The sequence below is a fragment of the Dioszegia hungarica genome (genome assembly GCF_025882075.1).
Source record: "Dioszegia hungarica strain PDD-24b-2 chromosome Unknown MKK02contig_11, whole genome shotgun sequence".
Classification (NCBI taxonomy): Eukaryota; Fungi; Basidiomycota; class Tremellomycetes; order Tremellales; family Bulleribasidiaceae; genus Dioszegia; species Dioszegia hungarica.
This window is the reverse complement of record NW_026515771.1, coordinates 805,929-819,046: the sequence shown is the minus strand read 5'-3', so window position 1 is coordinate 819,046 and position 13,118 is coordinate 805,929. Positions and strand designations below refer to the sequence as shown.

Genomic DNA, 13,118 nt, shown 5'->3' with positions numbered 1-13,118 from the left:
GCCGACGCGCGCTCTTCGACAAAAGACAACGCTCTAGTCGGTCCGCTTGTTCGACACGTTTCCGGTCTATCCCTGTCAGCTACTATCCGATTCCGTTCGAACCGATAATCATAACTTACAGCCTTGTTGTGCTCATCCGCAAGACGGTTGTACTCCTTGTTCTGCTGGTCGGCCTGCTTCTTGAGGGTCTCAAAGTCCCGTCCGCCCTTGTTGCTCGCGTCCAACTCGCGCTGGAGCTCCGTGATCCGCTTGCGCATCTCGTCGGCCTCGCCGTTGACGCCAGACTGCTTGGCGGTCTTTTGCTGCAGCGCGGTGAAGGCCTCCTGGACGTGGATGAAGTCGAGGATGATGTAGAAGACGCGGGCGAGGATGAGGGAGAGGAAGAGGGTCGCGCCGGTGAGGTACACTAGACGTCAGCTGGTGGTCGGAGCGAATATCCTGGTAGCAGCGGACGTACAGTTGCGCTGAGCGTAGAAACGACGAGCAGCGCTGTCGGTCAGCTTTCGTTCCCGTGTCGGGCCAACAAAGCCCGCTCACTAGTTGGTCTCAGTCCGCACATCAGTCATCTCAGGCTTGGCCTTGGCCGCAGCTCCCTCCTGAGCGATCCGGATCATCCTCTGGAGAGCATCCACAAACAGCACCGCGACGAAGCTAAGGGTGTCAGTCCTGATTATAGCTCGTCGGGTAGGCAGCTGAAACTCACATGAACGTTATTTTCAGCTGTGCAAAGGTCAGCTCGTCATCACACCTCAGGATTCAGAACTTGACGTACACCATATTGGATCTTTGCGATCTGTGAAGTGAGCTTATGTTCCTCTACGACCAAGCGAAGCTACTAGCTTACGATAGGGTTCTCGCTGAGGAAGTGGAAGAGCCTGCCGATAGTCAGCTGACCAGCCTCTCCTCAGTATAGAGCAAAGAGTCTTACCTCTTCCTCAGTGTGAATGGCATAGGACAGACGATAGTCGCGAAGAGTGACAGCTCAGACATGAGCAGCACGAAGCAGACTGCATGTCAGTTTGGGCTTCGCAGCTTGCACAGCCGCTTGTACGCACTGGAGTAGTAGAGCTGCAGAGTCAGCTTGGCGCTACTACTGCATGCCCAGAGGGCAGAGGCGTGGACTCACAGTCATGTTGGGCGGATTGTAGCTGTAAGCTAGCTAGGGTGATAGTATATGGGTGATAGCAAGGTCGGGCAGCTTGTCGTCTCCCTTGAGTTCTCTTTCTCGCTTTCCACGACGTCATCCCATTCCTCAAAATGAGAACTGCCACATTGCTTGATATTACCGCTTTGGGTTCCAATCATAACGCCGCCAGCATGTTTTGGCTAACCACCAGCGGACCTCTGACTTTCCTTTCTCACTTCACCCTTGACTGCCATCATCTATCACATCTCTTCCTGCGATACCACTCTGCCAAACAGGAAAGAGATCCGGAGTTTCTACGAACCTCCTCGGTCAAAATGGCGGACCCAAAGGTAATTCAGCTCCCAGTGTTTGCTGTGATCAGCCGTTGACTCCCCAGACCGAATTCGCGTCCCTTCTCGAACAGACCGTCGCGGCTCCACGCCTCTCGGGCTCCAAGGTGCAACGTCTAACGGCCTTATCACAAATACTGACCGCCCAAAACGCCGATACCGAGGTCGTCACGACGTTTTATCGCGTCAATGCCGGTCTCCTCCCCGCAAGCCAAGGGCGGATATCGAGTCTATACGTCTTTGACGCGATCGCTCGCGGGGCGCGGAAGGATGCGGATAAGGAGAAGGAGAAGGGGAAGGCGAGGGAGGGAAGGGGGATGACGGGATTGATTACCAAGATGGAGGGCGTGGTGGATGCGTGGGTCACGGGGTTGGTGGATGATGGAAAAGGAGGGGTCTGGGCGGAAGGGAAGGTGAGCTCAGAACTGCTCCCTCACCAATGGGATATTTGCAAAATCCTAGCTGACTCCACAAGGATAAGGTCCGGAAGGTTCTCGACATCTGGAGAAAAGGAGCGACTTTTCCTCCCGCAACGCTCGACCGCCTTCAAGCCCGACTGGCCGCTTCCGATCCGGGTCCAAGTCGACCGCCACTCGTCACGGCGGGCACGAACGGTGGCTCTTACGCCGGTGCGAGCACTACACCGCCGGGCACGCCGCCAGCGCCAATGTTCTCACCGGTGCTGCCACCGCTCAGTCTACCGGGAGTTGGAGTCAAGGGAGAGTCTACAGGTGATTTTACTGTCTTTGTTTCTGGATCGTTTCTGTTCTTTTCCCTTCTTTTGGATTGGGAGATAGCACGCTCTCGAGATTTCGCCAAAGCTCGCCACCTCGCCGACCAGTCGCCACGTTTGCCTACCAAGGTAAACGCAGATAGGGCTACTAACCAGCTAGATCAGTATCGGAATATGTACTTCACCCCTCGGCGCTCAGGAAGAAAGGGGAACCACTCCCCCGCGCAATTGGCATGCATCCCTTTGCGCAGAGCGGTATTCTTAGCCAAAACACAAAGCCGCACATCTACCCTCGGGTGCCTTGTCGCACGTACGCTTTTGCCGGATGGCAAGGCAAGCAAGTCCGAGCATGGCGCGGTAGTGGCGGAGCATGGAAACACGGGTAGTGCAGCGCAGGGCGGCGAGATTGTGGCAAGTCAGGAGCGACTAGGGCGGGAGATGGGAAGGAGGCGGATCTGGTATACATCATACCAACGGGATATTTTGCGCCTTCTCCATGCTCTATTTGCTTTCTTTGGTTTCGAGTGCTACATCTGAAGTGACATGAGCTGAGACATACCTTCTTCTCCCAAAACTCCACCCTATCCATCGACACCCACTTCGCACCCTCCCCCACCTCACCCACTCTACCGCTTTCCGAAACAGCACTACCACCACCCGCGTCCGCCTCGACCTCGATCGACACAGCGGTCAAGCCCGGCCTCCCCTCGGAACTCGCCAAGCTTCTCGGTATTCAAGATGCTCCCCCGTCCGCAGAGTAAGTTCGCGACCCCCACCTCACCAACTCCTCATTCCTCATCTGTAATTTTGGTTCCGCACTGACTTCCTCTCCAGAGCTTCTGCGCCCAAGATCGACATTGCGACCCTGCTCGCATCTGTACGACCCGTTGCGCCCGTCCAGTCCCCGGTCCTCGCCACTCAGCCGGGTCTTTCGGGGTATACACAACAACCACCTTTCCCGCCTGCTCCCGGCGCATCGGGGACATCTGGTCCAAGTGCCGGTCTCCCGTTCGCCCTTGACCCCCGGCAGCTCGCTGCTCTCGCCGCCCTCGCTCCTCCTTCTGCGCAAGGATCCTCGCAAGCACCGTTCCCGCCCTCCGGTCCACCTCCACCCGCAGGGCAGTATGCCCCAAATGGCAGCCACGCGGGGTATGGCGGATACCCCCAAGATCGCCCTTTCGGCGGGGACAATCGCGGTCCGCCCAGACGCGGAAGTGGCGCTCGGTCCCCGCCTCCTTATATGGCTCGTAATGGAAGTAGTGGATACGATGGCCGAGATGGGAGGGATGGGCGGGATGGACGAGACGGGATGAGCATGAATGGGCATCGCGATGCCGGTCCGCGTGATTTCCGACGGGACGACCGCGGACCACCACCTCAGCCTGGCGGGTGGGACCGGGACCACAGGGATGGGGGACGAGATGGTGGACGTACGTTCGACCGGGGTGGTGGGGGCGGTGGTGGTGGTGGGGATCAAGGATGGGGAGCTAGGCGACCATCCAGGGAGAACGGATACGGCGGACCAAGGTCCCGATCCCGCAGTCCCGATCGAGGTCGAAGAGATGGGCCTCCTCCCAGAGACGGGGCATATGGCCGGCGAGGCGATAATGGATACTCTGATCGAGGCGGGCGCGGTGGGCGGATGGGCGGGCACACGAGGGGCGCCGACTCGTTTGGGAGTGTAGACCGAGGGGACGGGAGCGGGGGTGGAGAGGGAAGAGGAGGGGTCAGGCCGAATTATGGCGGGTTCAAGAATCAGCCGGGACGATTCGATCCGCCGCCCGGGCCCGGGTCGGGGCCGCCGGCTCGCTCGCCGATACCACCAGCTCCTCAGGTTCAAGGTCGGGCGCCGCCCCCACCGGGTCGGGACCTCCCAAATGCGAATGCGAATGCGAATGCGAATGCGAATGCGAATGCGAGGGCACCACCTCCGCCAGGAAGGGATATGGGCGTCGGCGCAGGAATGGACAGAAGCAACTCGGACGGCACCCACCCGTCCGTTGCTATCGGAGCGGCACTGTCCGCACTTGCACCACCCTCGCAACAATCACCACCTGTATCCGCGCCCAACAAGCTTCCTCCATCCTCCGGCCCAGCCCCAGGCGGTATGGGCAACGGACCTCGGCTCGAGACATTCGACATCACCTCCTTCAACCCCATGATGCCGGAGTCATGGGCGGCGCTTGCGCTCGCATGGAAAGGAACCACAGGGCGGGAGGCGGGTCAGATGGAGCTCATGGGGTTCTTGGCGGGTCAGGGACCGGTCATGCCGATGGGCATGGGTGGTGGAGGTGGTGGCGGAGGCAGTGGTGGCGGAGACGGCGGAGGGGGGATGGGTATGATGGGCATGGGCAGAGGCGGAGGTATGGGTATGAGTATGGGCGGAATGAACGGCGGTATTAATGGGCAGGACTATATGGGCGGGAATGGGTTCTGAGGAGGGGTTGGAGTAGGCACTTTTTGGGGTAGAAGAGATACATTACGTCTATCCATGGCGAGGAACGCGAATCACTGATGGTTCTGACTGTTGTACTTATTCTACCAACATAGCTTCGACGACTAGCCCAAAAGCCAAGCGGTATCACAGTGTCCACAAAGAGGCGTGTCCTCATCTGCTCGAAACAACCCGAATTGTTCCGACTGGCTCTGAAGGCATCCAGGACAGATTGGGGGAGGATGTATCGATCAGCGAGTTGGACCCCGTCGAGGGTCTTTACGGCGTCGAAGGGTCTGTTCCAGGCCGAAATGACGGTCTCGCAGCTGGGTCCAAAGAAGAAAGAGGGGATGTCGGAGACGTGGCGAGTGACAGGGAAACTGGGATCGCCTGAGGCTGGGCCGAGGTGGATGGCTTGATCAGGGTGGCGAAACTCGATACGGTCGACGTGGGGTTTGAATACCTACAGGTTAGCTTCAGCATCCGTCGCGTCAATTCCGGTCAGGGCTCACAAGAGACCAGCCTGAGGGCTGAGTGCGCAGGGATCAGCTGCTCAGCGCGCGTCATTTTGGTCGTGTCACGACGACCTTCCTGGCAGGGGATGACACCGGCGTGCTGGATGATACGATAGACCAGCTCGGTCGGCAGCTCGTCAAGCATACTAGCGGACGCTTTGGCAGTGGCTTCTACGACTTCGGACGCACTCATATTACAGCTGGTCAGTAATCTGTCAGCTTCCGTCGTTGATCAAAGTCAGCTCGGCCTGCACCATTCCATGCGGAGCGTAGCCTTGACCCTCATCCGAATGTCTCTGTCTGACTCGCTCCGGAGTCTGACACCTCCCTTTATCTCGCTCCTTTGAGAGTCAGATCAAAGGAAAGAGAACGATACGTACAGCATGTTAAGAACATGGGCTAGGCCTACATGCATGGCGTGCCTAGACCGGATGATGGTGGTTCTACATCTGGCGGCGCGACGGGACATTTTGTAATCAGTACTTAACATACGAGTACATCCAGGACTTGCGTATATGCAAAGCTCCACGACACTCGACATGACTTGCACCGAGCCACCCCTAACACCCGCTCTCGTCGTCGCTCTACGCTGGCCAGTCCGGTGGACGGTCGGAGAGAGCGCTCGACAGCTCCACCTTCGAATCAGGAGTTCTCCCGATCTTTTGATTCAGCTCATACACCAGGGTTTCAGTCGGAATTAGCTATTAGGTAATACCGTATCGCGCTCTCGTCTATAGATTAGCCCACTGTATCTTGTAGCTCTCTCTATCGTCGATCTATGCACTACTCTGTACTCTCCTATCCCAGAGACTACGAAGCTCCCTTAGGTATTGGACCGGTACAACACGCCACTGTTCACCTGTTTCCAACTGTTTCGACAGCGTCCCATAGCGTCACATTCGGTGTGGTCTTTCTAGTACTGATAGAGGCGTGGGTATTGAGCTCGTGAGCCGCTTCAGTTTTCTCCACCGGTCCGCGCCATGCACTCGGAAGGATGACCCGCTTCAGGTAGGGGAACATGTGTGACACATCGCTCTTGTCCCGCGAAGGCCATCCCGCGGCCTCATAGAAGCTGAACGCCAGATTGTCGACATGAGCGAAGGAGAAAGCTTTGCTCCTCTTGGGATCGCTGCTGATCTCGACGGCCGAGGCGACGGGAGTAAGCACAACGAGGTGAGTCAGGTTGTTCTCCTCCAGTCTTTCCGTGCTTGCCGTATTTTCCGGGTCGGTCGTGTTCCTCGGATCACCCGTCCCCTTCACAAAGTTATCGTACCAATCAGGAAACCCGATGCCGCTGGGATAGTACCCCATGGACTTGGATTCTTCAGTCTCGGGCAGCGACATGTGAGCCTCGTAAGCCCTGTCGAGTCGGGCCTGAACCTTTTGGTGATCGGCATCGAAGAAGAACCGCAAGCCGTCATCTTTGAGTAGGTACATCCTCGACAGTTGATGGCTGCTGGGAATAGCCGATGAATCGGACAGTACTTCGCGAAATTTCTGTAGCCATCAGTACTGTGCCTTATCGAAAGGTTGTCCGCGAATAATGAGCTCTCACGCCCCAGCCGGGAAAGGAGTATGGGAAGTCGTACTTACCTTGCACATCAACGCCAATACTCGTCGTCGGCCGTAGAGGAGAACAGTGTCGCGAGAGCCTTCGGAAACCAGAATGTATGACGCTGGGGCATCGTCGGTCAGGGTGTCTTTCAGGGCTTCGTTCAGTGTCGGGCCAAGTAATTCGTTGGCAAGTAACTCGATCCGCGAAGGGATTCGCTCGATAGTGGACTCGCATCCGGCAGACATCGTGGTAGATAAGAGTAGGTGATGAGCAGGTAGAGGGTAAGTGAAGAAAGGGGGCGGCAAATTCTCCGACCTCTTCGCCTGCAAGGCCGACAATGTGTCTTGTCGACCGCAATCTGTGCGCATTCAGTCGCATATCCTTTGAGGTGGAGCGAATGACGTGCTCTGCTCGCGATAGGCCATTGGATCGGCCTTGGGTGTTTCGTGAATGAGAGCCACGCGCATTCAGGCGTGCTTCCTTTCAGGTGGAGCTAACGATGTGTGCTGCCCGACGCCAACGAAAACCATGTGCCTGAGGTGTTTCGTGGCATAGATCCAGCTGCCTGAGTCGGCGATCTGCGAGCTCGTCGGAATTCTGATTAGCGAGTCAACAGGGCTACATGCAATCAATGCCCTATTTCTGTATTGTGTTTACCAGCCTGGACGGTTAGCCTCTTGTTCCCCCGCTTGCCATACACGAGCAGAGGGAACATACCAATCCAAGCCCTCTTCCAGCCCCTCACCCTTCAACGCACAACTCCCCCTCACACTCCATTCCCGCCCCTTCTCTCCTCCCGCTAATCCCAACTTATCGCTAATATCTCCCGGCTTCAGCGCGCCGGGTACGTCCTGCTTATTTGCAAACACGAGCACGGGGACCGACTTGAGTTCGTCTTCGGATAACATGGTGAGGAGTTCGGAGCGGGATGTGGGGAGGCGGGCGTGGTCCGACGAGTCTATAACGTAGATGATTGCCTGGATGTCAGCTCCTGAGTGACTAGAGGAATTGACAAGGGACGTACTTGGGTGTTGGCATAGTAGCACCGCCAGTATGGTCTTATACTTGATTGTCCGCCCAGATCCCAGACCTGAAAGTTGATGTTCTTGTATGTGACCGTCTCGACGTTGAAGCCGATTGCTGGATGGTCAGCTTTGAGCACGCCACAAATCGCGCGAGTCAGCTCACTTGGTATCGTCGACACCACCTCTCCGATCTGTCTCGTCAGTACAAAACCAACATCGCTTACAGTCCAGCGGCAAGGCAGGCCCCTCAACTCACTTGTAATCTGTACAAGATAGTGGTCTTTCCAGCCGAATCCAGTCCAACCATCAATATCCGGACCTCCTTATCCTTTCCCCAGAATGACAGTGACGATAGTGACGAGTATATCCGGGAGAGTGATAAGCCCATCGTTGACGGAGTCTTTGGGGTGTCGGCGAGGCTGATTCAGCTGGAAGAGGCCTCGCAGCCTTGTCTAGCTCGGACGCCGCGGCACAGGAGTCTATCCGCAGCAAATTGGGCGATTGAGGACCTGAGCACGACGCGTCTGGCTACTGGGCTGGGTGTCTGGATTTACAAGGTAGAGTTCAAATGCTGAACTAAAGCGCCAAGTGGACCGCGACGAAGGTGGTGCGACGCGCAAGGAATGGGTGATCGTAACGAGAATGGGCTGTTTTGTATTAGCGGAAGCAGATAAATCCTAATCCAATTGACCTCCACCTCGGTGACAGCTGCAGCTGAGAATTTCATCAGATCCACCTCTCCACCTTGATATAATGTCAGCTCTAGCAGCTAGGCGAGCAGCTCAGACAGCACAGAGTAGCTCCTCATCGCCAGCTCCTGTTCGAGCTGCCGCCGCGACGAGGACTGGCACAAGAGCTGCTTCTGTCAGCTCCGCCAGCTCGCAATCTGCAGAGTCAGAGGCCAGCGGTGAAGAATCAGAGGCCGGGCCCAGCACATCGTCGACTCCAGCCCACCGCGCTAAGAAGCTTCGGTACTATGCGGCTCCTGCGGAGGTACTAGAGCCGGGCGATTCCAGCTCATCTGCGGCACCTTCAAGGAAGGCGAAGCGGAAACGGGCATACTCGCCAGGCGCCCCGGTCGACAGCGATGGAAGTGAGGACTCCTCCGCCGCAGGCGATGAGGGTGAAGAGGAGACGGGTATGGAGGATGCCCCTTATGGATCTACGATGACTACTCCACGCCCAGCGTCCACATCGGCTATTCAGGCGCGAAGGTGTGCCTGACTTTTGCGTACTGAACAGGACCACTGCTGATAGTATAGCGGGCAAGAAAGCGGCCAGCTCGCTACAACCAACTTCTCACCTAGGCGAGGAGTCAATGTCGAGCTCCTATCAATGGCTGCTTTGGCTAAGGCGGGTCTGCAAAATATCTCGGGGTCTGGGCTCATAGTCAGCTTAGCCCCAAATGAGGTACGCTTGCTGGTTTCGCCGGTTCTGCCTTGCTGCGACTGACCAATAGAACATATCCCTTGCTGGCGTCTTCCACCTCGTACCTCTCCAGCGACCTATCGATATCTTCTCTTCCACACTCTCGCCCTCTCCAGATCCACAAGCTCGGCATGCTGTCTTTGCACCCATCTCGCACCCTATCCCAAACATCTCGCACGCTACCGCCCCGGCAAGAGCGCAATCACCGCTGATTGCCCGACTGCCACTTCCAGCGGCGTTTGACATAGCATCGTCTCGTGCTGTCTTTCTGATACTGGAGCAACATACTGGAATCGAGGGTATGCGGGGAGGGGCGGTACCAGGGTTCAATACCATTTGGGGGGATGAGAAGGGCTGGCTGGGTCTGAGAGGGGTTCATGCTGTGAGTTGGGTACCACGGTCATGCTGTGAAAGCTGACAGTGCAGATTCCCGGTTCGATTCTTTCAACCTGCTACCCATATACTACCCCGTCCTCTTGGTCTACGGCCCTCGACAGCCTCATATCGCGCGGTCAGGCGAACGGACACACTCATCACGCCTCAGCAGCGGATGAAGCCGAGGATTGTCCCATCGTGCTCGTCAAGGGTCCCAAGCGGAGCGGAAAATCGACTTTGGCCAGAGCAGCACTAAATACGCTCTTGGGTGACTTTGCAAGGGTTGCTTGGCTGGAGTGCGATCTGGGACAAGGCGAAATCGGATGTGGTGGCGTTATCGGTCTTTGGGTGATTGATCAGCCAGTATTCGGTGAGCTTCCCAGGAACCTCTCCTTGCGGGTTTAGTAACTGACGTCCCAGGACCTCCATTCACACATCCCTGTCAGGCCAACCGCGCCCACTTTCTTGGTACATACACCCCTCTCACCTGTCCGGACGAGTACCTCGCCGCGATAGACCACCTCATCCAGCACTATCGGTACGAACTCCAATATCCACCTTCTTCATCTACACCCAAATCTTCCGGAAGGTGCACCGATACCATCCCCCTCGTCATCAATACCCAAGGATGGGTCAAGGGTCTCGGCGAAGAGCTGCTGCGCGCATTGGAAGGATTCGCTCAAGCCACCCATATCTTCGCGTTTGATACTGCGGCGGACGAGTCATTAGAGCGCCCCGGCTGGACTAGCAGTCCTACATTACCCCCTGTCCCTCTTCCACCTACATCTACTGGCCGGCCACCTCAGGTCTACACAGTCGAGCCTGCGCAATCTACCGCGCTCCAGGCGAGGTACACAGCTATCGATCACCGTACCCTCTCCACCTTATCCTACTTTCACTCTTCCCTCCCTCCACCTCTATCTCCGTCATCAGTCTCGTGGGACTTCTCAGCCCCTCTCATCGCCAGGACGCCATACGAAGTGGTGCTCGGTGATGCTGTCAAGGCTGTCTACATCATCGGTGAAGGTTCAGACGGGGTCCTGCCCGAGGACCTCCCTCTCGCCCTCAACGGCAGTCTCATCGCCCTCGTCGAGGTAGACAACCTAGACCCCGAGCATCCGGTGTATACCCAAAATCGTCCCCTCCCTTCACTCGACGAAGTCAACTTCCTCGGGTTCGGCATCGTTCGCGCCATCTCCCCTTCCGTCGCCGCCGATCATCGCGGATCAAAGATCCACCTTCTTACGCCCCTCTCGGCGGAGACGCTCGGGCGCGTCAATGCTATCGTGAAGAATGGGGCGATGGAGCTGCCTACGGCGGGTATGCTGGATTGGCGGGATCGCGGGGAGGAAGGAGCGGGCGGCGTGCTTGGCGTGCCATGGGGAGAGGTGCCGTTCTTTGATACGGGCGCCGGAGGGGTGGGAGTGGAGAGGAGACGATGGAGGCGGAATCTGATGCGGAAGGGGATGTAGCTGTAGCCTGCCTATCTTGACTATATCATGCACAATCTAGCTGTCGAGCAGTGAATGCCAGCTATCCAAGGTCCATATTTACGAGAATGTCCTATATACTATAACGGGCTGAACCTGCAGCTATGAATATCCTGCTCCCTATCCTCTGCGTCTCTTTCCGCCCGCCTCGTATAACAACCCCTTCACCTCATTCAGCAGGTCTTCCACATCTTGACGCTCTTGATCGCGAATCCCCTGATCTTGGGGTCGCTCGGCCAGGCATTCCACCACCTGTTCTTGGCGTTCCAGAAGTCCGACATGGCCGAGAGGGAGTTGTCAAGCCATGGCTTGCCGCCTTCGCCATCAGGGAACCAGCCGTCTGTCGCGCCGACGCCGAGTGAGAGGGTCAGATAGAAGGCTAGGATATCAGCTGAGACTCTCACCGACGCAGACGGGGGGTTACTTACGCTGATCGAACGGCGCGTTGTTGTTCATAGAGTTGATCCAGGGGTTGGTGAGACGAACGACGTCCCCCGTGGTCGTATTGGTGATGGTGCTAGGGAACTTGCCGCGGTTCCAGAAGGATTGGTCGAACTTGAGCGAGACGACTTGGGCGACACGCGAGTCGATGTCTGACCATCAGCTCTAGCCTTTACATGACATAGTCGAATCTGACGTACAGGTCCAGAGGTAGTTCTCGTTCCACTCGAAGCCGAAAGTCCGGAAACCCTGATTGTACGCTGATCGCCTCTGCTCGCGGTATCCCCAGGTCAGGTACGCCCGGTCCAGCTCATTAGTGGGGCCTGTCAAATCAGCTTGTATCCCTACGTGTGCAACGGGAAACTCACCCCAGTGCAGTGTGGACTGCGCATAATCCACCCCTCGCTGGGTATACGACGCATTGTTCCCTCTCCCTGTAACGATATCGACCGACCCTGACCTCGGTCCCTTCCCATACGTCTCATTCACCGGGTGCAAGGATATACTCGGCCAGAGCCAATCACCCGTCGGGAATCGCGCTACCACCTCGACCTTTCCATACCGGATATTCATCGACATTCGCGTCGTGAGCCGAGCCGACATGACGGGGTTGATGACGGTGAGTTGCGAAGTGTTGGATACGGCGACGCACTGCGATACGTTGGTGGATGTGCAGGTACCGTCCGCGGTGAGGTTGAGAGTGTAGCCGTTTTGGATGGCCGCTTCGCCCAGGACGTCCGAGGTGAGCGTGGGGACGAGGTAGAGGGTGTTGTCGGCGACGAAGGAGTTGTTGGTGGAGCCGGTGCTGTAGTCGAACTGGCCGTGGCCGTACCCGTCTACCCGGACCTCGCGGGTCCAGACGTTGGTGTTGAGCCCGTTGGAGAAGTCTTCGGTGAGAACCGGGCAGCTGGCACGTCAGCTCCCCATCTCAAGTAATCAGGATGGCAGTAGCTCACATATTGCCTAATCTCGGGACGGAGTTGTAGCCATCCCAGCAGACTAGATGTCAGCTTTGTACGCATATATGAGCGAGACGTCACTCACTGACAGCCATGACGGCCACACCAACCAAGATACTGATCAAGGTGATCCACCTCGCCCATCTCTGCGCCGGGTCCTTCTTCTCCAACCACGGCTTGTAGATCTCCTCCTTCAGCCGAGTACTCTGGAACGGCTTCCGATTGATCTGCACGCCGCCTGGCCCCTTGACATCCCTCTCCTTCTTGCCCTTCTTGCCAATCACCTGCTTCATCCGCAGATTCCGCCGCTCCGCCGCAGTCAGCTTTCCGCCGACGCTGTCCAGCGCCGAGGTGACCGAGACACCAGAGACAGACTGCTGTGTACCAGCATAGGAGGGTCGCCGGTTCCCAGGGGACTGGTCCGACCGAGGCGTCCGGGACGTGTAGGCGGTATAGGTGTCTCCGGCGGGGATAGCGCTGAACGTAGATGGCTGGGGAACGGTGCTGATGGTAGCTTGTGAGGGGGTTGCGGGGGAGGTAGGGACAGAGTTAATATGGATACGAGGGGGATTCGTGACGATCGAGTCCGAACGGGCGTCGGCGGGCCCGCGCCCAGGGGATTGCGAAGTGAAGTGAGACGGCCGGATGGTGCGCTCGCTAAACGGGTCGCTGACGACCGACATGGGG

At 57.3% G+C, this 13,118-nt stretch overlaps 6 protein-coding genes across 6 annotated transcripts; 2 read left to right on the top strand and 4 right to left on the bottom strand.

Moving 5' to 3' along the window:
• Window positions 1-33: 33 nt before the first annotated feature.
• On the bottom strand, window positions 34-1,132 carry MKK02DRAFT_37763 (endoplasmic reticulum protein; the record flags this gene model as incomplete). Its single annotated transcript, XM_053089777.1, has 10 exons — window positions 34-66; window positions 120-406; window positions 458-489; window positions 538-651; window positions 704-720; window positions 773-793; window positions 845-875; window positions 929-1,007; window positions 1,056-1,068; window positions 1,127-1,132. 10 exons carry the CDS (start codon window positions 1,130-1,132, stop codon window positions 34-36), a joined length of 633 nt encoding a protein of 210 aa, XP_052944665.1.
• Window positions 1,133-1,461: 329 nt separating this feature from the next.
• On the top strand, window positions 1,462-4,646 carry MKK02DRAFT_37762 (uncharacterized protein; the record flags this gene model as incomplete). The annotated part of the gene is made up of 5 exons (XM_053089776.1): window positions 1,462-1,476; window positions 1,524-1,889; window positions 1,952-2,207; window positions 2,855-2,966; window positions 3,044-4,646. The coding sequence occupies 5 exons, from the start codon at window positions 1,462-1,464 to the stop codon at window positions 4,644-4,646; spliced, it is 2,352 nt and encodes a 783-aa protein (XP_052944664.1).
• A 1,367-nt stretch (window positions 4,647-6,013) lies between these two features.
• Window positions 6,014-6,958, bottom strand: MKK02DRAFT_37761 (uncharacterized protein; the record flags this gene model as incomplete). The annotated part of the gene is made up of 2 exons (XM_053089775.1): window positions 6,014-6,655; window positions 6,752-6,958. 2 exons carry the CDS (start codon window positions 6,956-6,958, stop codon window positions 6,014-6,016), a joined length of 849 nt encoding a protein of 282 aa, XP_052944663.1.
• Window positions 6,959-7,349: 391 nt separating this feature from the next.
• Window positions 7,350-8,126, bottom strand: MKK02DRAFT_37760 (putative small monomeric GTPase; the record flags this gene model as incomplete). The annotated part of the gene is made up of 5 exons (XM_053089774.1): window positions 7,350-7,374; window positions 7,431-7,690; window positions 7,738-7,853; window positions 7,902-7,929; window positions 7,995-8,126. The coding sequence occupies 5 exons, from the start codon at window positions 8,124-8,126 to the stop codon at window positions 7,350-7,352; spliced, it is 561 nt and encodes a 186-aa protein (XP_052944662.1).
• Window positions 8,127-8,491: 365 nt separating this feature from the next.
• MKK02DRAFT_34344 (uncharacterized protein) lies at window positions 8,492-11,013 on the top strand (the record flags this gene model as incomplete). The annotated part of the gene is made up of 5 exons (XM_053088917.1): window positions 8,492-8,925; window positions 9,001-9,148; window positions 9,198-9,548; window positions 9,593-9,911; window positions 9,962-11,013. 5 exons carry the CDS (start codon window positions 8,492-8,494, stop codon window positions 11,011-11,013), a joined length of 2,304 nt encoding a protein of 767 aa, XP_052944661.1.
• Window positions 11,014-11,204: 191 nt separating this feature from the next.
• MKK02DRAFT_16112 (concanavalin A-like lectin/glucanase domain-containing protein) lies at window positions 11,205-12,724 on the bottom strand (the record flags this gene model as incomplete). Its single annotated transcript, XM_053085580.1, has 6 exons — window positions 11,205-11,410; window positions 11,460-11,624; window positions 11,673-11,795; window positions 11,841-12,379; window positions 12,429-12,471; window positions 12,517-12,724. The coding sequence occupies 6 exons, from the start codon at window positions 12,722-12,724 to the stop codon at window positions 11,205-11,207; spliced, it is 1,284 nt and encodes a 427-aa protein (XP_052944660.1).
• Window positions 12,725-13,118: the final 394 nt, after the last annotated feature.